At 42.0% G+C, this 22,264-nt stretch overlaps 1 protein-coding gene across 4 annotated transcripts; it reads left to right on the forward strand.

Moving 5' to 3' along the window:
- Positions 1-10,250: 10,250 nt before the first annotated feature.
- GMFG (glia maturation factor gamma) lies at positions 10,251-22,168 on the forward strand. Of its 4 annotated transcripts, none has more exons than XM_089478429.1 (8): positions 10,251-10,364; positions 12,324-12,448; positions 13,213-13,309; positions 14,838-14,887; positions 18,279-18,328; positions 19,248-19,330; positions 20,540-20,613; positions 21,587-22,168. In XM_089478429.1, exons 2-8 carry the CDS (start codon positions 12,446-12,448, stop codon positions 21,656-21,658), a joined length of 429 nt encoding a protein of 142 aa, XP_089334555.1. In that variant the 5' UTR covers positions 10,251-10,364; positions 12,324-12,445; the 3' UTR covers positions 21,659-22,168. The 4 variants fall into 4 exon arrangements, with proteins under 4 accessions (XP_089334555.1, XP_089334554.1, XP_089334556.1 ...); XM_089478428.1 differs by lacking the exon at positions 10,251-10,364 and adding an exon at positions 10,461-10,544; XM_089478430.1 differs by lacking the exon at positions 10,251-10,364 and adding an exon at positions 10,599-10,835.
- Positions 22,169-22,264: the final 96 nt, after the last annotated feature.

The raw sequence follows: 22,264 nt of genomic DNA on the forward strand, positions 1-22,264 counted from the left end.
GGGATTCTGGGAGCTGAAGTCTAAAATCCCTTAAACAGCACAGTTTGGGGACCACTGGTCTACACTGAAGAAAATAAATCAGTTTGACACCGCTTTAACTGCCACCACAAACACGGCTGTATGGAGCTTATAAACAAAATAGAAATAAAGAGTTACATTTACCTCAGGTTTACTGTTCTAAAATCACATAACAAAAGGGTGTGTCTACACTGAAGAAAATAAACCAGTTTGATAGCGCTTTAACAGCCACGGCTCAAAAGCTATGGAATTCTGGGATTTGTAGTTCTTGACCGAAGTCGTTAGGATTATGTTTTAAAATGCATCACTTTCGCATCTATTAAAAAGCTTTTTAAAAGTCCCAGATTTTTTTTTTTGGGGGGGGAGTAAATACAACAACAACAATAATAATAATAATAATATTGTTCTTCCCACCCAAAGTGACCAGACGTCCTCCTTTTCCGGGACATGTCCTACATGTCAGCCTTCTGTCCAAGAGGAGTTCCAAAATGTCCTCCATTTTGATCAGGCCTAATAAGCATGAAAATAAGCATGATAATAATAATAAGCATGAACTAATCATAATTATAATAGTAATTATAAGTAATAATTAATAATAATAATAATAATAATAATAATAAGCATAAGCATGGACTAATCATAATTACAATATAATTATATTATAATAATTATTATAAGTAATAATAATGATAGTTAATAATAATCAGGACTAATAAATATGATGATAATAAGCATGGACTAAGCATAATTATAATATAATTATAATAGTAATTATAAGTAATAATAAAAAATAATAATAAGCATGATGATGATAATAATTAGCATGGACTAATCATAATTAAATTATAATAATTATAAGTAATAATAATAATAATAATCAGGACCAATAAACATGATAATATTCATGATGATAATAATAATAAGCATGGACTAATCACAATTATAATATAATTATAATAGTAATTATAAGTAATATTAATAAATAATAATAATAATCATGATGATAATAAGCATGGACTAATCATAATTATAATATAATTATATTATAATATAATTATAATTATGAATAATAATAATAATAATAATAATAATAAATATTCATCAGGACTAATAAGCATGATATTAAGCATGATAGTCCTTTGAGCATGAATCTATTATATTCATATGAGTGTTTTTAATTTTTATTTGGTCCTACGTTTCTCTGGAATGGCCTACATTTTGCAGTGCATCGTCCTCGTTTGATGTGAGGACATCTGGTCACCCTGGGGTGACCAAAGGTCCTCCTTTTCCAGGACTTGTCCTACATTCCAACCTTCTGTCTTGGAGGAATTGCAAACTGCCCTCCATTTGGAGCATGATTAAGAAGCATGAATTTATATTTACAGTATATGAGTGCTTTTAGCTATTATTTGGTCATGTCTTACATTTTTCTGGAATGGCCTACATTTTGCAGTAGGGTTTAATTTTATAATAAATATGCAGAAGCCGCCCTGATCATACCTATGGAAGGGCGGGGTAGAAATAAAATTTATTATTTATTATATTATTATTATTATTATTATTTTGGAAGAATAGCAAGCTATTAAATCAATCAATCCTGAAAGGAGACGTAAACCCCGCATTGCTCTTTCTTTTGCAGTCAGATTCTCTGGTTGTGTGTGACGTGGATCCAGAGCTGAAGGAGCAACTGAAGAAATTCCGCTTTCGCAAAGAGACAAACAACGCGGCTATCATTAGTGAGTCCGTATCCTGTGTGCCGCTATCCCTAATTGCTCCTTGGATGGGGCCATAACAGTGTGACTTAATATACCTGGTATTGCAAAAGAGAGGGGCTGATCCATATAGCATGAGATGAAATCAAGTGCCCAATGTGGTTCCCAAATCCTGATGGGGTTCAAGCACTTGTGGTTCTCATGAGCATGTTTCAAAAAGCATCTCTACCTGTCTTTCCCCCCTTTCCATCTCTTTCTCCCCTCTCTTTCAGGATGAGTACATTACTTTCACAGGATGACGCTTGTGTTTTCTAACCTGAGAAGCCTGCCATGTACCTCCTTAAATGATGCTTGGAATGTTGATACTACAATTGTATTAAAGTGGCCTTTAGGCTGATTGAACAGGGCTGGCCCTACCATTAGGGACAGTGAGGCAACAGCCTGAGACACGAGGGGCTTATCAGACACGGGGAACTGGAAGTAGAATCCAATGGCAATCTGAACGCAATCCTGGGGTTTCACGTTATTGCGTGATAGACTGCCACACGCAAATTTGGGCAATGGCATGCTATTTTTGGGCAATGGGGAGCCAGTTCGAACGCAATGCACATTCATGTAAATTCGCTGAACTAGCGAATTCAGGTGAATGTGTTCTGGCCCCATTTTCTTTTCATGCGAAATTAAGAGAAATGCCTCCCATGGGATAAAGTCCCAGGTACTGTAACAGAAACTTCAGGACACATCGAATTCTAGTCTTGGCAGAGCAGGAAATTAGTAGAGGAGCCAGTCATCTGAAAATCCATAAGTTTATTTTTCCAGTTGTTGAGAAGGAAACATGATCTCAGAGGAATTCAAAGTTCCAAAAACTGAGGCCCCAAAACAATACAAAATGGCTCTTTTCCCATTATTTTAGACAAAGAAGCTTCTTCAATGCACCTGACTGGCTCATGACAGTTTAAACATACAGAATCCTTGCAATCAGGACAGAGAGATATGCTTACATTACAACTGCATTTCCCACTTTGCACCCCTCCTTCTTTTAAGCTTCAACAGCTGCATTTCCTGATCCAAGTTGTGTCTGTTTTGTTGGTGCCAGCGCCTTCCAGGTCACCATGCGCTCACTAGGCCTTCATGCTCTAGTTTTAAGCCTCACTTTAAAACTATTTCTCTGGCTAACAAAAGTGACTCCATCTTCCTATAGCTTTCTATTAGAACAGGAAAATTCTACCACTTTGTTCCCTCCTTTTGATGTTGATCAATATTTTATACTGCATGATACCATCAGCTATTAACCATGTTTATATGACACTTTAAACACAAAACAGAACTTGTCTTGCAGTGAGCATCTTATCATCCCCAGACAATCACATCTTCCAGTTGGTCTAATTTCAGAAAGGCAGCGTATAGCATTCGTCAAACACACAATTTCTCATTGCCTTTTAACCCTTTGACAGTTTTGCTGGATCTAATTCTATGGAGTTTATTCATTCTGGAGACCAAGCTAATCCTCTGTAGTGATGTATATTTGTTTCATGCTCCAACAGGAGAGCTCCACTATAAAGAGTATTGTATCTGCTGTCAGAATCACATCCCATTGAGATACTATAATTCTGAGTCTGATGTTCACAGACCTTTGCCAAGCGACTATGTTACTACCATGCTTCTCTGGACTGCTCCCAAAGCACTAGGAATAGAAGCACCTCCCAGGATGTCAGCCACCATCTTTCAGGTGCTCTTCCACTCCAGGGGCAATATCTTTCCCGTCCCATGCTTCTTCTTTCTGGGAGACCATTATTGACATAGCCCTTGTTGTGTAATGCCATCCAACCAAGTAGGTCTAGGCCTTCCCACTTCAAATGTGTTCAGATGCGATAGGAAGGTCTCCCTCCTTTTTCTCAAGAGCGTCCCGAGAAAACCCACTAGCTTGGCTTCAAATATCATGCCAATTTCACAGTTAACAAAGGAGATCTTGAGTCCTGACAACAAACACAATTAGGATCTTTGGTCATGGAGCTTGACTGCTTCTCCTCATTAGTCTCATTGTGAAAATCTCTTGTGTACTGCTTATGTCAGGGATATATGTATATGTATATGCAGGCTTATGATGTTTGAGATGTGATTGGATTTGGGGATGTGTATGACTGGATAACTTCATTTTGCCACTTATCATTCTAGTTTACCACTTATAACAAACTCAGTTATTAACAGAAGACAGAAACAGAAACAAGAAAAAGAGGCAATGTCTCTGGGAAAAAGACCTTTCTTCTTTGGATGGAGCTTCCTGGGATTCCAAATAGCAGAGCTCAGCTTTGACTGAAGCGCAAGATTGTGCCCAGTTCAGCTTCCGGTGTGAAATGGGACATGAATCTGCTCCTCTGATCTTCATCTGTGGCCCCGTTTTCCAGGTAAGGGAAAAGCAAAACACTGAACAAAACTAACTTATTAAGTTATTATTAGGATGTCATTACAATCTTCATTTAAGAACAACAATTTTTGACTCTGATCCAATGCACCCACAACTTGAATCCAGTTAAATCCACAACAGAATGACAACAGAACAGGGAATAACAAACACACAATTATTATTACACTTCTATGCTTCAGAGTCAGAAAACCAGGTTATGCTCTTTCTTACTTAGGCTTCACTTCTCAGGCCAAATAATGTATTCCAGCTTGGAATAAGGATCAGGATGTTGACTTGAAGTTTATACAGTGTTTTCAACATGCCTTTCTCTTGTCATAATACAGTCCAATACTGTAAACATAATACATTTCTCAATGCTTCCATGTTTCTTTTATTCCATTCCAGAACCACATATAGGTCTAACATTTATTAACAAAATGATGATTTATCATTTCCAATGAGCATAAATCAAATTGAATTGACAATCACGATTTAGCCAGGATACAACAATTATATTCTGGGCTTCAAAATCACAAAAAGAAACATCAGGTGTTTTCAAAAAAATACATTTAGATATTACAAAACTAAAAAAGACAAAATATAAAGACTAAGCAAAACTGGTTCAGGCCAAAACAAGACACAGAACCCCAAAAAGGAACATCCTTGGATGGGGCATCCTCAGAACTTAAAAATAATAACAAAAACCATTTTGAAAAACCTTTAGGCCAACCATCACCAGAAACTTAAAGCAAAAATAAAAACAATATCCAAACCAATTCCTGCCGTCAAAAAACCAGGAATCAAAACAGGAATAATATGAATGATATTCAAGAGCCAAAAAATGGGGAAAAAAACCAAGAATAAGATCTAAAAATCTAACAATAAAAACCCTTCAGTTTATAATTTAAAACAAGCTGATTTAATATTAGCATCAGCAAAACTAAGCCGGGCATCTCTTATTCAAGAGCCAAAATAGGTCCTAAATGTTAAAAAATAAGTTCAGAAACAAAATTCAAAAGGCCAGGAAATAATCAAAACTCATGACTCAAAAATGAAAGAGCTCAGCCAAGTCTCACCAGGCAAAAGCAGGACTTTGCAGGACCTCAGGCGACGGCTCAGGAAGGCAACAGCTGTGGCATTAACACATAGAATTAAAACATCATCCTAGCATTACATTTATCTCAGGCTTCAAAACAATTTGGATCTGATCAATTCCAATTGGAAAAATAATTTAGCTGGCTTGCCAATCTAACCATTTCAAACCCTCAAAACACAACAGAAAAGCTTCTGTGTTTTACATGCATTTAAAAAACAAACATGTCTTTTAAGCACTGCATCATCTCTTTCTTCTCTTTCTTCTCACTAAAAACAATTGCATTTTAAAACATAAAAATCCTAAAAACGGCAATCTAAGGCTCTCTTTTCACAAAAGCCAGGAGAGCCTCTTGAGGCCGGGAAATGAAAAACAAAACCGAGGGCAGCCTGGATAACTACTGCCTATCCTTTTAAAAGGACCCAAAACCTTAGGGCCCATTCAGACTGCACTTTACCCCAGTTCAGGATTTGATTCTAACACGTGACATTCATATTGGGCCCGATTCTGTCGCAATCCATTTCGAGGCATGCGCAAGCAAATGCCCTTTAGCCCGGGACATCCAGATTTGGGGCAAAATACATCTTTTTTGAAAAAACCCAGGTTCCCTGAAATACGAACTTGCCCCTGATCATGAGCGGGGCAAATTCAGGGAGGGATTGGGGTCAGAGGACAGGGCATTCCCTCCTCTTCATCAGAGAAGGAGGAAGGAGCCAGAGGAAGGATACAAAAAAGGGGAATTGGGTGGCAGGAGGCAAAAAAGGGGGTGACTGAGGGGGTCAATGCAGGGCAGGGCAGGGGCCCAGAGCAAGCCAAGCCTCTGCTCTCCAGCAGGGACCTTGGCCTTTTGGTTTTCATTTCTTTCAATTATCTTTCTCTGTCTATGTGCAAGATTTTTTGCTTCAGGTAGATCTACATTTAGATAGAATGTGGATAGCTGCCGGTTCCCTTTCCCTTTCCTTTCCTGGCTTCCAGAAAAGGGGAAAGGTTGCAAATGGCAAGACTTTGTTTCCTTTGCGAATGAATGGTACAATCTGAATGTTACATTAGTTGCTCCTGTGAATTTGGCAAATTGGGAAATAAAGGATACATGCTTTTGCGACTGTCTCTAAGGAATTCAGGGGTAGCCCTGCATTGCTTTTGAAAGCAAAAGAATGCATGGCAATCACATCCTTTTCTGGCAAAAAGGGGGGATCAGGTGAGATGAGGAATTTATTATTATTATTATTATTATTATTATTACTACTACTACTACTACTACCACTACTACTACTACATGTGTATGAGGCATTCTGGGGTGGCAAGGATGCAGAGATGGCATTAGCTTGCATTTTGGGGTTGAAAATGGGGCCAAGGGCAGATCATAAACTGCGCTGACCCAAATGCCCACAACACACACACACACACACACACACACACACACAGAGGAGGTTTTTAAATTTGGCAAGTGGTGCCTGGTCTGTTAAAAAAAAAGGAGAGGGGAAGCACACTTCCGATGCCCCAATGAGTGCCGCAAACGTCACCTATGACCATTGTGGGACTAAATTTGATTGACAGCCAGGCACCTTCACGTTAAACCCGATTTCTCCAAGAGGGCATTCGGGTTAAAATGCCCCTGATTTGTAGCGGGCACTTGCTTACGGAGAGATTCGGGAGCATCCCCCCCCCCCCGAATCTGCCCAGTTCCTTCCAGGTTAAAAGTGCCAGTGAGAATGGGGCCATAGACTTGCATATCTTTGGTCAGGTAGGAAAGTTCAGTTCTGCCTGAATTCCCCACTTGTTCTGTTGCAAGGGGTCTGTCTGGCCCCCTCCATTTCCTTTGCAGCAAGAAAAACACCCCCCCCCCCCAAAGTCAGACTCTCTGTCCCTTTGAGCCAAGTTTGGAGTCCCTTCAGCCGTGGCACAAGGGCTTCTTGACTTCTTTAAGCCCCTTTCTCCCACTCCAGGCTTCTGAAGAGGGACCATGATCGCACAGCACAAACGGCACAGATGGGGCTAGACATCTAGAAACATTACAAGAAAACCAAACTGAAACCAAATTCTATTTCCTAAAGATAACATCAAGCCCAGAGAAGAAACAGCAGCGGAGGAAGAAAGAGAAGACCAGATTCCCACCGGTTAACCAACCAGTGCCCCAGTTTTTCCTCCAATTATCCCCCAGCTCAAAGCAAATATACAGCAAACCAGCACACTGAACAATGTACACTTCCAAAAAGTGCCATTGAAACATGGATTCAACCAGCAACCGGTGATCCCCAAAACGTATATTTAAATGCCATGTAATAAAGGTTCAGTTACATTTATGAATAATTTTAATTGTGGACACTAGAAACGCCTAAACAACTTGAAGGCACTGAACAAGGCCTTTCGCAGGGCTTCAGTATCCTAAAAACACTGGATTCGGATCTATATATAAACCTATAAAGCCCTAAATGGCTTGGGTCCAGGGTACTTGGAGGACCGCCTCTCCCCATATAGTCCACCTCGCACACTCAGAACATCTGGGGCCAACCTATTGGAGGTCCCTAAGTCTCGTTTTGTAACGACCTCACAGAGGGCCTTTACTATCTTTGCCCCCACTTTGTGGAACAAGCTCCCTGTACAGCTTCGTTACTTTCTTTTAAAAAAGATTTAAAAACACACTTATTTCGGCTGGCATTCCCACTTCAGTAATCCTGTTATCTTTTGCCCCAACTACCTTAAAGTTGTTGTCTTATCTTTGCCCTGATATTTTGATTGTTTGCTTCCCGTCCCTACTCCTCTGATGATGTTTTAATTTTTATATGTAATATTTTAACTTGTATTTTATTGTCTTCTTACCTGTAAGCCGCCCTGATCACATTGTGGAAAGGCGGGGTAGAAATAAAGATTATTATTATTATTATTATATGACTAATGCAGTTACTTTTTCCTCCTTTTGTGTTTTTACTTTCCTGCTTTTGTTATACTGGAAGCAACATTATTGTACTGTATGTAACTGAGACTTTGTCTGAATGTAAATAAACTTCAGATTAAGAACAAATACTGTACCCTCAAGGCACCAAATCCTGTCTGACCTGGAAGCCAAGCAGGCTCAGGCCTAGTGAGTCCTTGGATGGGAGACCACCAAGGAAGCCCAGGTGCTGGAGGCAGGAACTGGACAAAAACACCTCTGGGGATTTCTTGCCTAAGAAAATCCTGCCAAATTCATGGCATTGATATATATTGACAGGCAACTTGAAGACAGACAGATAAACATGGGCTGATGCCTTTACATGTTCTAGGCCCAGGAGTCCAGCTAGACCAGTGCTACCAATGGCCCAACACAAGTTCCAGTTAGTCTCCCCCCTCTGACAGCAAGGGTAGCTGGCTGATGGGGTTTTTAATATTGATTTTAATAGTTTTATTGCATTTGTATTATTGTCTTTGTTAATTTGCTGATGTATGTATTGTATTGTTTTTGATTTGCTGTTCACCACCCTGATCATGGGAAGGGTGGTATACAAATAAAATTTTTATTATTATTTATTATTACCAGTGCTTTACCTCTGACTAAACCCAGGGCCTTCTGCATAGAGGTATGGGCAGCTGCCTTGTCATTTCCAGACCCATGGTCCACTTGGACTGCCCACACCGACTGGTTTGCCAGGGCTTCAGAAGACAGAGGCAGCCTTTACTATGACCTACCTGGCCATACCATGAACTCAGGACCATCTGCAGATAAACATGGGCTGATGCCTTTACATGTTTTGGCCCAGGAGTCCAGCTAGACCGGTGCTGCCAATGGCTTCCCAGTGCTTTACCTCTGACTAAACCCAGGGCCTTCTGCATATAGCCTTACCTGGCAATACTCCATCTCTCCTGGCCAGGGCTTCAGGTGGGACTCTTTAACCACCAGCCCTACCTGGCCATACCATGAACTCAGGACCGTCTGGAGATAAACATGGGCTGATGCCTTTACATGTTTTGGTCCAGGAGTCCAGCTAGACCGGTGCTGCCAATGGCTTCCCAGTGCTTTACCTCTGACCCTTTGACCACCAGCCCTACCTGGCCATAGTGAGGCTGAACTGGAGACCTTCTGCAGAGGAATGGGGGCAGCTGGGCCCAGCGAGGCCCTTACCCTCCAACTGGCAGGGGGCTCTTTGCCACCAGCCCTATCTGTCAATGCTCTCTTCCCTCCAGAGAGTTGTGGGGCCACAGGAAAGACTGCAAAGCCCAGGTTTCCCTAGCACTGAGCCAGGCCAGTGGGTTGTTTTTGGCCATGTCTTTTGGGCCTCACCACTGCCACGGCTCAGTGCTATGGAACTCTGGGATTTCTCTGAGGCGTTCAATCACAGCTGTCCCTGGAAGAGAGCTGCGGTGCCACAGGACAAAACTACAACTCCCAGGATTCCACAGCAGTTAAAGCGACGTGGTAGTGGGTCATTCCTGCAGTGTGGGCTGCAGGAAAGGGGCCTTTCCCTCCTGGAGACCCCCAATTCCTAGCCAGGCCCCAAAACCTGAGGAAGGGGCTCTGACTGCGGGGGAGGAGGAAGGGAGCGAGGGGCGTGTCCTCCTTAAGCCCCTCCCCTTGTGGGCGGGACCTGCGCCCCTTCTCCTCCTGAGGGCCCACCGAAGAGGGGGAAAGGCGGAGGCGGCGTCTCGGTTCCCCTCGGGGCCGTTTTCCCTTCCTTCCCTCCCGCCTGGAGGCCTCACTCACCGGACCCTCCAGCTCAGCTCCGGCCGAAGGAGAGAGCGGCGCACACACATACATAGGACCCCCTTCTCACATAGACTCCTCAGGGCGGCGCGGTGACGTCACAATGCACGCCAACGGCCTTACGCGCGCATTGCTGGGCCCGCCCCCTTGCTCCCTTCTCGTTGGCTGTGTTGTCCTCCTCCCTCTTTCTCCCATTGGCTAACTGGAGATCGACAGCCCAACTTGCCCAATGAGAGGGTTCTTAGGGAAACGCCTCCCAATAGCAAACCCCTTTTTTTTAAAGTGCCGCCTCCAACGTCTCTCTGCGCTTTTTCCCCCCACCTCCTGTTTCCCGACCGACCAATGAGAGGGCGGCAAAAGGTGGCCGGCCGAGTGAGGTCATCGCCCCGAGCGGCCAATGAACGTCGAGGAGAAAGGGGGCGTGGCTTAAACTCTAACGAACTTAACTAATTCGTTAAGGTTTAATAGTCACGAATCTCCTGAAAAAGTCCTAATTTATACTGTTTTACATATATATATATATATATATATATGACATGTTTTGAAGTAAATAAGCACAGACATACTTTATGGAGTTTATAAACAAACAAACAAAGTTATTTTTACCTCAGGTTTCGCTTCAAATCCCACAACAAATGGGTGCGTCTACACTGAAGAAAATAAACCAGTTTGATACCGCTTTAACTGTCAACACAAACATGGCTATAATATGGAGCTTATAAACAAAATAGAGAGTTAACTTATTTTTGCCTCAGGTTTCGCTTCTAAAATCCTCTAACAAAGCATCTACACCGAGAAAATAAGCCAGTTTGATAGCGCTTTCACTGCCGCGGTTCAAAAACTATGGAATCCTGGGATTTGTAGTTCTTGACCGAAGTCGTTAGGATTATGTTTTAAAATGCATCACTTTCGCATGCTGTGCCTGTGACGGTATATTCTGTAACCCGCCTTGATCTGTGGAAAGGCGGGCTATAAATAAATATTTTATTATTATTATTATTATTATTATTAAAAAGCTTTGTAAAAGTCCCAGTTTTTTGAGGGAAAGTAAATACAATAATAATAATAATAAGGATTGTTCTTCCCACCCAAAGTGACCAGAGGTCCTCCTTTTCCAGGAAGTGTCCTACATTTCATCCTCTTGTTCAAGAGGAATTCCAAAATGTCCTCCATTCTGAGCATTGGCTAAGATGCATGGATTTATATTTATTTACTTATAGGAGTGTTTATTGGCAGTGTACTACATTTTCCTCGACTGTCCTACATTTTGCGGTGCGTCCACTTCTCCTCTACAGTTAGAACATCTGTCCTCCTTTTCCAGGACATGCCCTACCTTTCAGCCTTCTGTCCAAGAGGAATGCCGAAATGTCCTCCATTTTGATCAGGGCTAATAAGCATGATAGTAAGCTTCATAATCATAATAATAATACGCATGGGCTTATAATTATAATATAATTAAATTATAATATAATAATAATAAGCAGGCCTAATAAGCATGATAATAATAATAAGCATGGGCTAATCATAATTATAATATAATTATATGTTAATCTAATAATAATAGTAATTATAAGTAATAATAATAAATAATAAGCATGTTTATAATAATAAGCTTGGACTAATAATAATTATAATGTAATATAATTATATGTAATAATAGTTAATAAACATCAGGACTAATAAGCATGATAGTCCTTTGAGCATGAATCTATATTTATATGAGTGTTTTTAATTTTTATTTGGTCCTACATTTTTCTGGAATGGCCTACATTTTGCAGTGCCCCGTCCTTTGTGGTGAGGTCTTCCTTTTCCAGGACTGGTCCTACATTTCAACCTTCTGTCTTGGAAGAATTGTAAACCCCTCCATTTGGAGCACGATTAAGGAGCATGAATTTATATTTATATGAGTATTTTTAGCTTTTATTTGGTCCTATATTTTTCTGGAATGGCCTACATTTTGCAGATCCTTGCCCTCCTTTGTGGTTAGGAGGTCTGGTCATCTTGGGGTGAACAGAAGTCCTCTTTTTCCAGGACATGTCCTACCTTTCAACCTTTTCTCCAGGAAAAGGGAATCCAAAATGTCAACCATTTTGAGCATGGCTAAGATTAAGAAGCATGTATTTACATCCATATATGGGTGTTTTAGCTTTTATTTGGTCACGTCCTACATTTTTCTGGAATGGCCTACATTTTACAGTGCCTAGTCCTCCTTTGCAGTGAGGACATCTGTTCACCCATTGGTTTCTTGATTTGGGGTAGCAAATAGGGGACGCTGCTGGTGCCCCTTGAACCCCTTTAGTATGCATCCCATTTTCATTATGTTTGTACCAGTTTTTCCAATTGAGCAACTCAAGAGCAGCAAAGCGATTGCGTTTTCCTATGCTCCACCCATGACTTCCTCTTCTCTTTCCTTTGCAGCTGTCAGAGAACGTCCGTCCTGAGCAAAAAGGAGCCCCAGTAAACTGCAAATCCCATTCGAAGAAAGAGTGCCAGACCCAGAAAGACAAGGTTTCGTTTAGCAAGAAGGCACCTGAGACAAAATGGTGAGAGGGAATGCATTCATTCATTCATTATTTTATTTCCGGGCCGCTTTTCTCTCAAACAAGGGATTCAAATCGCAAGATAAAAACACATTAAAATAATTTTTTAAAAAAGGCAACCAAAACAACCAAAAAATTTAAAACATGCAAAAGTTGCAAAAACATAAACCTTAAAAGTGGGTCTGGGGAGCGCATATTTCACAGATGGGAACTGGCAGCTTGCACCAACTGTGAAGCTGTATGTCGACATCACCTTCCGGTGTGGTTTGCAAAATCTGAAATGTGTGATGTGATATGAGCCAAATTTCAGAACAATGGGACCTTTTGGACAATGGGTGGCATGGCAGTTGAAGAGGAACCAATGGGTATCAACCCAGGACAGATTTAAATGGCTGCTTCTTAGGGGTGCATCCACACTGATGGAAATACCACAAAGTCGCACATTCACATTGGCCCAGGGATAAGTCAGGTTTATTTTGGGTCAACCTTTTGACTAAAGTTTCTAGACTTACACATCCGTATATACACTACAATGCTAAACAATTCCCTCTTTTTTCCATGCGTCCTCCCTGAGGTCAAAAGGTTTAATTAGGGTTTAATTTTATAATAGATACATAGAGAGAAAGGTTTTTTGTCTCTTTTGTTCAGTTTCTTGTGAGTCAACAATCTTGGAAGAATAGCAGGCTATTGAATCAATCAATCAATCAATCAATCAATCAATCAATCCTGAAACGAGATGAAACCCCGCATTGCTCTTTCTTTTGCAGTCAGATTCTCTGGTTGTGTGTGACGTGGATCCAGAGCTGAAGGAGCAACTGAAGAAATTCCGCTTTCGCAAAGAGACAAACAACGCGGCTATCATTAGTGAGTCCGTATCCTGTGTGCCGCTATCCCTAATTGCTCCTTGGATGGGGCCATAACAGTGTGACTTAATATACCTGGTATTGCAAAAGAGAGGGGCTGATCCATATAGCATGAGATGAAATCAAGTGCCCAATGTGGTTCCCAAATCCTGATGGGGTTCAAGCACTTGTGGTTCTCATGAGCATGTTTCAAAAAGCATCTCTACCTGTCTTTCCCCCCTTTCCATCTCTTTCTCCCCTCTCTTTCAGGATGAGTACATTACTTTCACAGGATGACGCTTGTGTTTTCTAACCTGAGAAGCCTGCCATGTACCTCCTTAAATGATGCTTGGAATGTTGATACTACAATTGTATTAAAGTGGCCTTTAGGCTGATTGAACAGGGCTGGCCCTACCATTAGGGACAGTGAGGCAACAGCCTGAGACACGAGGGGCTTATCAGACACGGGGAACTGGAAGTAGAATCCAATGGCAATCTGAACGCAATCCTGGGGTTTCACGTTATTGCGTGATAGACTGCCACACGCAAATTTGGGCAATGGCATGCTATTTTTGGGCAATGGGGAGCCAGTTCGAACGCAATGCACATTCATGTAAATTCGCTGAACTAGCGAATTCAGGTGAATGTGTTCTGGCCCCATTTTCTTTTCATGCAAAATTAAGAGAAATTCCTCCCATGTGATAAAGTCCTAGGTACTAGTGGGAAGGGAAGCCATGCTGACCCTCTAACCATTCCTCATGAGCTCTCCAAACGCACACCCCATCCTTCACCCCTAAAATTATCCTGCTAAACTCAGGGACGGTGGAGGATATTCTTCTATTAATAGTATTGAGGTAACTTTCAGTAGTCATTCCGGTTGAAGGGGTGACGGGGAACTGGACATCGTCTTTTCCTTTGCCCATCATTAGGAAGTACTTTTTGTTGCTCATGAATTACTCTACTCCTTGTTTTTGCAGTAACAATCTGGAGCACAGTTGCTTTTTGCCTGTAACAGCCGCAGATGAATTTAACTGATTTTCCAGTGAAGGAACTGAAAAGTTGCTTTTATTTCAGTTCCTTTACTGGATGTCTGGGCTGATTCATTCTAAGTAACTAGTTTGTTTTAAAAAGTAGCAGTTCAAGCTGTTCTTTTTGTTCAGGTAGTAAAATGTCTTGGGTTGACTTTGTTAGGTAGCTTCTGTTGTCACTTGCATAGGCAATTCATTATTTTACCAAAGTGAAGATGCTGTGACAAGGAGTCTTAGCTGTAATTCTGTTCACTGGAAGTTTCTTCACTGCTCTTGACAGTGGGATTTCAGGCCTAACTTGCAGATCTTTGCACATTTACAAGGGAATATGTCCTGTTGAACTTATGGGGGGATTTAGTTCTAAACTAAGAAAACACGCACCAGGCTGCAAAGTCCACATCTTCTGAGCCCATTTCCCCCACTCACCAGCAAGGATCTTGTATGTATTTTGATTTGGGATGAGTATAAGTCCTTTGTAGGAGTCAAAAACTATCAACAGCTTTCCCTCTTTCCTCTCACCAGTGAAAGTTGACAAAGAAAGGCAGCTGGTGGTACTGGAGGAAGAATTTCAGGTAGGCAAAATTTTTACAGGTTGTGTATCCCTTATTTCACTGCTTTTGCATTTTCTCTTTCCCTCTCCTTCTCCCTTTCCCTCTCTTTTATTTGTATGTGTATACACACACACACATATACACAGGCACACATAGAGGTTTCACTTCTCTTCCCTTCAGTGCACAGCAAGGACCAAATTCCCAGCCCTTGGTACAGCTTGCCTGAATCTGACATAAAGCGACATCACCTTTTCCCAGAAGAAATTGCATCAACTCTTCCACTCCACATTCCTGCGCTCTTGACAGAAAAGTCTGCCCGTGCGTTAGAAATTACAAGGCTGGGTTAAAAGCAAATTGAATTTCAGATCAAATTTAATATCTCGAGGGAGCAATGCGCTGATGGCGTCATTTGCTTTCATATTTAATTCAATATGTTATACAACCCTCTTGCGCATTAGTGAAATGTTAATCAAATGGCAGAATGGAATCTCTGGTCTATTGTGTTTTGGAAAAGTAGAGACTCGGAGGGAGGGATGTGGTCCCATGGAGGATCTTCCTCACCCCATTTTACTTAATTTTACTCTATTTTACTAAGTGAGTGGAATATTGAATTAAACATGAAACCCAAACTTATCACCGGCACATTGTCCCAATGAACTTAGCTATCTTGAAGCCCCAAGTAATGCTATCTCACATTGCTTTGCTTCTCTTGGTTCTCCCCACTTGCTCCATTCCATGGAAAGTAGTGCTTAATGGTTTTGGGAGCAGATCTAAAATGGAGCAGAGAACTGAGGCTCCTGTAGAAATTCATATCCATTAGCAATGGTTTATTGGCCTGCTATTTATATTAATATACAGGTTTTCATGACTGCAATTTAATGAAAGATTTCTCAGAGCAGTCTAAGAAAACTGTATTTTGGTAAGCAGATTTATTGCTTTCACATCTGTATACTACAGACCAGCTACTCCAATGACCTGTATCCTCTCACACTACTCTTTGAAGCCAGGCTCAGAATTTGCAATCCTCTATGCCCTCTTACATTCTGATCCCATTCCCACAACTGTGTAACCGTACTTAAGTACCTGGGCTGTAATACTGTACTCCATCAGTACCTTTGAAGAAGTGGATTAATATCCATGAACACTCATGCTGAAATAAATCAGTTTGTCTCAAAGGTGCTACTCGATTTCTTATTCCCACCACCCCATTTTCCCTTCTGGCATAAAAGACAGGAGACACAGAAGACAGGACTGACCAGGTGCTGGTTAAGAACAGTGAACAATGAATTTTGGCCCTGGATGTCATACTCTCTAACTGTCCTGATTTGGCAAGGACAGTCCTGATTAATCCTCTCTCATACCACTTTTCCAGCTGCTTCTAAAGTGCCCCGGTTTCTCTCTCCTCCTCACATTTTATCCTCTTTGTCTTTAGCTTACTTCCATTGCTGCAAAAGAGTTTGTATTGTACTCAGTTAACTCAGCAGGGGAGAGAGAAGCGGATGGGATGGACTCTTGCCCATCCCAGGAGGCTCAAGCAAAAGAGCCTCTCCTAGCTTGCCTGTTCTTCATCATTAATAAACATTATTGCCATCTTGACCACCTTCTGATGCTGCTTGGCCACAAGTGTCTGTGTTTTCACCTGTGAACTGTTAAGTAGTGCTCTGTTCTCCAGTGGCATCATCCTATTGATATTCAGTCAGCTCCCTCTGGCCAGAGTGCCCAGAAGGCAAAGAGGATAGCCTCTTGCACCTTTAGCAGAGGACTTCCAAAATGTCCTCCTCCTTTCAGCTGCTTAGATTAGGCTCCCCAGTGTGTTGTGCCAAGGATGACTCAGCCGCATCAAAAGGAGCGCATGCGGCAGCCTTGAACAGGGAGGTCCCCAATCCCTCCTGGCTATTTTATTTCATCTTAAGCCACGGGATGCTCTGCTTAATTCTGCATCTTTGCCAGATAGTTCATTACAGGGCTCCCAATCTTTGCTTTCTGTATCCAAGAGGACTGGATAAGTAGGAGGACAACAAAGTGGAGCCACTGAAAGAGAGAAATCAAACCACAGGTCAGTTGGGAGCAACAGGATGGACTGAGCCACTGCGGGGACACGGGACAGTTTTCCCACCAGCGATCTCTGTTCTTCCCAAAGAAGCCCAAATACCTCCATTTTCCTCTGGTGACAGGAAATGATGAATAATGGAGGCATTGGGGTGTTTGTGGGGAGTGAGGGTATTTGATGTATTTTTATAACACACTCAGGAGGCTCTCTTTGGAGGCAAAAGTTGCCTGAAAATTGCACTGATTTTCCTCCCCTCAAATTGGAGGCATTTGGGAACTGGATCTTAAGGGCCACAAAAAAATTGGGGTCCAGAGACCACATGCAGCCTATGGGCTGCCATTTGCTCACCCCTGTTCTAAGAGAAAGAGAACAGCTCTTTTCCTCTCACCCATATGACCATTTTCGTATCTCTGAATACAGCTTGAGGGTCTTTTCCCTCTTCCTTACAGCCCCATAGAAGACAGGAGTGTGTCAGACACCTGGGAGCAATAGAGCCGGTGCATCCATCTTTTATAGTACAGTACTGTCAAGAGTGACAAGGAAGCATCAGCGTTTGGAGCTCATTTGGGTTGCAACTGCCTGGATTGTCAGGAGCAAGAGCTGGGGAAATCACCCGCCTTAAGAGCTGTCGGCACCTATGTGAAACCCGGCAAGGGCATCTGTCACCTGCACACAACTTTCAAGCTGCGCCCAGTCAAAGCAACTTGAGCCCCACACTTGACAGGAGACAGCTGCTGTGATGTCCAAAGGAGAGAGTTGTGCTAAGGGGGGGAACTGGATTTGAATCCTTCCTCCACTGATTGAATCACCTCTGACAAGGCACTGTCCCTCCAATTACAGCTATATGTAATAGTAACAGTAGCAGTAAAAACAGCAGCAGCAACAATATAAAGATAAATCTTTATTCAAATATTTATATCCTGCTCAGCTCTGGAAACCCATTAGGAGACCCTGGGCAAGTCTCACTCCGTCAGTCTCAAAGGAACGCAAAAGCAAATTGTGGCACCAACTTGCTGTTTCCAGTTGCTGAGCTGGAAATTTGCAGCCACCCAGACCTTTCCTTTTACCCAGAGAAGAGCCTGCCAAAATTGGAGGATTTGAATCCTTATTTTATGACTGGGGATGACCAACAAAAACTAGACACTCAGGGCAAGACCCTGAAATCTGGCCAATGCATACACAATTGTTCCTTAAAAATGCCTATCTTTTGCCCTCCCATTACTGCCCAAAGCAACAACACTTGCTCCTACCTTCACTTTCCTAACTTTAGTTCAGTTTTTATAAAGTTCTGTGTATTTTGTATGGAGTAGTGCTAGAAGGAAAACGTTATCAATAATGCATCTTTTCATCTCCTTTCTATAGGATATCTCCCCGGAGGAGCTGAGGAGTGAGTTACCAGAACGCCAGCCTCGATATCCTTCTTGCGCTGTTGGGAGGGAATCTCAATTAGTTTAGGCCTGAAAAGAGACACCTTTTCTTTTAAAAAGAAAAGGACAGATAAGAGAAAGTTGCTCTTTTTCACACACTTGATGTGTGTGATAAGTCTTAAAGTGTTTACACTGTGTGGCTGTAGCACTTTTTGGACACCACTTTAACTGCCATGGCTCCATCTTATGAAATCTTGGGCTTTGTTGTTGTTGTTTGTATGTTAACTTTTCCCAGATTATAGAAGAGCAGTTTCTGGAATAAAAAGGGTTTTACCTGTTTGTGGAAATATAGTAATAAGGGGATCAGTCTAGCCTCTTTGGGAAGCATGTTCCAAGCCTGGGAGCACCCACTGAGAAGGCCCTCTCCCATGTTTCCAACAAATGTATCTGTGAGGGTCAGAGAAAAGGGCCTCCCCAGAAGATCTCAGAATATGGGCAAGTTTATGGTTTGGTGAGGGGTCCTCCTTTGAACTACATCACAAGATCTCTCTGCTGGAGAATTCTACATACTCCACAAAAGTACAAATCCTAAAATTGGATGGGATGCAGACATGGCACTTAGTGGTATCAAAGTGCTATAATGCTCTACTGTAATCAGTTTGGATGGCACACTAGGCAGAAAATCATTAAAAGCCAAATTATGAGCATACTTAGTGGTTACAGGAAGGAGCCAGTGTGTAGTGGCTTGAGTGCTAGGATTCCCAGAGACCAGGGTTCGAATTCTCAGTCAGCCATGGAAACCCACATGGTACACATTCTGAGCTTCGGAAGAAGTCAGTGCCAAACCTCTGAAGAAATCTAGTGAAGAAAATGCTATCTTTTACAGTGTAGGGCAGTGGCTTGAGTTCTGGACTAGGATTCCAGGAGATGAGATTTCCTTTTGGTTCCTTAACTGTGTTTGTACATTTGTAGTCTATAGCTACAAGTACATCCATGATGATGGACGGATCTCTTACCCACTCTGCTTCATCTTCTGCAGTCCAGTCGGTGAGTACCAGTGATTTCTTGAAGTGAGTTTGATGACGGAATCGATCCTCCTGCTTCCAGCCCCTTTGATAATGGGTTTGGTGCATGATGGAGAGAAACACAAAGCCTCCAGGAAGGTGGTAGGGAACCTGTAGCATCTGCTTCTGAGTGGCCTTTGCTAGAGTTACCTCACAGCAATGACTTATTGCTAAGGCCTCTCCAAAAGATCAGCTCATAATGCCAGTTATAGGGGCAGTGCAGCAAAGGAGCTAGTAAAACAGTGAAATCCCTGTTTCTAAAATCACCTCTGCTATGAACACAGAGGGGGTTGTAATACCAGTTTAACCTGTAGGATGGTTGTGAGCATTCATAGACGCATACAATTTTAGAACTGAAAGGGACCACAAGGGCCATGTAGCCTGACCCCTTAGTTTGGCCATGCAGGAACACAAAACTAAAGCACTCCTGAGAGAAGGCTATCCGATCCCTTTATTTAAGGACTTGCAAATAAAGAGAGTCCACCACTCTCTGAGGCAGTCTATTCTAGTGTCAAACAGTTCTTACTTTCAGGATGTTCTTCCTAATGTTTAGATGGAATCTCTTTTCTTGCCATTTGAATCCAATGGTTCATGTTCCAGTCATTGGAGCAACAGAAATGAAGCTTGCTTCAACTGCTGCATGACATCTGTTTAGATATTTAAATATGATTATCATATTACTTCTCACAGTCTTTTCTTCTGCACTCCCAGCTTCTTCATAAGGCTTGGCTTCCAGATCTTTGATCATCTCGGTTGTGTTTCTCTGGACAACCGAGTCAAGGATTTACATCCCAGATACTGGGAATTCCGCATTATCTCTCTAACTAGAAAGAAACGCCATTAAACGTAATCCCCCAGAATACTCTGGGATGTGCGAATACCAAGAGAAAATTACAAACGTCTTACTGCTGTGTTAATCTTCCCAATGGGGTTTCCTAGCTATTGGGAAGCCAATTTTCCAATTGGTTAACAAATAACTGAGAATACTTTTTCCATTCCTGAGATCTGCATTGAAATCTTTTCTCTGTGGGATGAATGTCTTGCCTGGCCTTAGAAAAGTCTCTTTCTATCCTATTCCCCAGAATTACTGTGAATTACACAGCCTTTTGCAAAGTACGATGAATGACAACAACAAGAACAACAAATGGCAAATACTGTAAAGCAGTTGTTCTCACCTCTTTTTCTTTTCCAGGATGTAAACCTGAGCAGCAGATGATGTACGCTGGCAGCAAAAACCGACTGGTTCAAGCAGCTGAGCTCACCAAAGTAAGCCAGGCTTGTTTCCCTGGATCTTACTTCTGATCCTCTTGGGATAGATTTTGCTCCCTCATTTTGCCATGTTGCTTTTCTACCTCCCTAAACTCCAGTTCTCTTTCACATTGACTCTTCTTCCATAGAAATAGATTAGGAGATTGTGACCCATGGAATACACTAAATTCCCCAATGAAGATAGAGGTACCTGTTGTTTTTCTTAAACCAGGGGTGAGTAGGGTATGGCCCCCAGGCAGCATGCAGTCTTCAGGATCATTGTTGTGGCTACTAGTGGTTGCTAGTGGATAAAGAAATTGCTCCAAATGCCCTGTTTATTTTGCTCTTTCAGCCATTTTAGGGCCAAGAGAGGCCCTAAGTGAACACAAAGTAACTTCCACTTGCAAAACTTATCCATTCTTGCACCCAGGAATGAAAGCAGGGAAGATTTACATCCATGGAATAGACATAGAGTAGAATTTATCAGCCATAAAGGGCCTGGGGGCCACTTCCCCCCGAATCTCACAGCACCGTGGCAAAATACCTCTATGTTTTTAGTCACAGTCCAACTCAAGATGGTGAACAGAAATGATGCCATGTCCCTTGTAGTCATCATGCTGGAAAGGACTGCGATGTCAATCAAGGCATTTGTGGGAAGGTGGTGTTTTCATGGGTTTTGGTACACTGAGAGAGCTTTCTACATGTTTTCTGGGTGCAAATCATATGAAAATTATCCCTTTTAAAAATGGAATGTTTGCTTTTTTGGGGGTGAACTGGAAGTGGGACTCAGGAGTTGCAAATCTAGGTTCCTAGGGCCACAGTTTCCCCACCCCTGACATAAATGACAAACAATCCAGTGGGTGTCTATTGTGTTGCCCTATTTCAGGTTCTTCTTTAATGCCTGGAAAAGCCAGGGAAAGACGATTAGGCACTTTCTCAGCATAGGCACCAATGTCACCCTCTCCTTCTCCCTAACTTCTCTCATTACCAGGTCTTTGAGATCCGTTCCACAGAAGATCTGACGGAGCAGTGGCTGAAAGAGCGCCTGGCCTTTTTCCGCTAATGGAGGGGAGAATCCTGGATGGTGCACCTTCACTTAGGGCCCCATCCACACCACATCCCGCAATCTCATTCGTGCAGCCCTTAATATGTGGTGGGACTGCAACTCCCAGCAGCCCTTACCAACATCACCAATAGCAAGAAATAGTGGGAGTTGCACTCCAACCACATCTAGGTGGCTGCTGCTTTCAACCCCGGCTGTAAAGGTAACATCTTTCTATAGATGTGGTGGAATACAAGAAAATGTAACATTAAGAAGTGGAAGTAGGTTGAGAACTTTTAAGTCATAGATTTTATTCCAGAACAAAAAGATGCTGGCTCATGCGAAAGCATTGGGAATTGTAACAGATCCATTCATGTCATCTGGTTCTCCATTTCAAATGCAGATTGATCAGCAGCAGATCCCATAATAACTTCTGTCATCAAGATCTCCCTCACTTTCATGACCAAGACCACAGCTTTCCATTTTTAGAGAAGACATCTAAAAAAATTTAAATAAAGCAGTTGGATCTGATTTTTCCTTTCCTAGAGCTTTGTTCTGAGTTTACGTTCTTTATATGTTCTTAATATTAGATTAATGAGTTTTTAAGGAGTGCCCTTTGGCTGGCCA

This window comes from Sceloporus occidentalis, unplaced genomic scaffold (genome assembly GCF_023333645.1).
Source record: "Sceloporus occidentalis isolate IW3139 unplaced genomic scaffold, rSceOcc1.0.p SCAF_13, whole genome shotgun sequence".
NCBI lineage: Eukaryota > Metazoa > Chordata > Lepidosauria > Squamata > Phrynosomatidae > Sceloporus > Sceloporus occidentalis.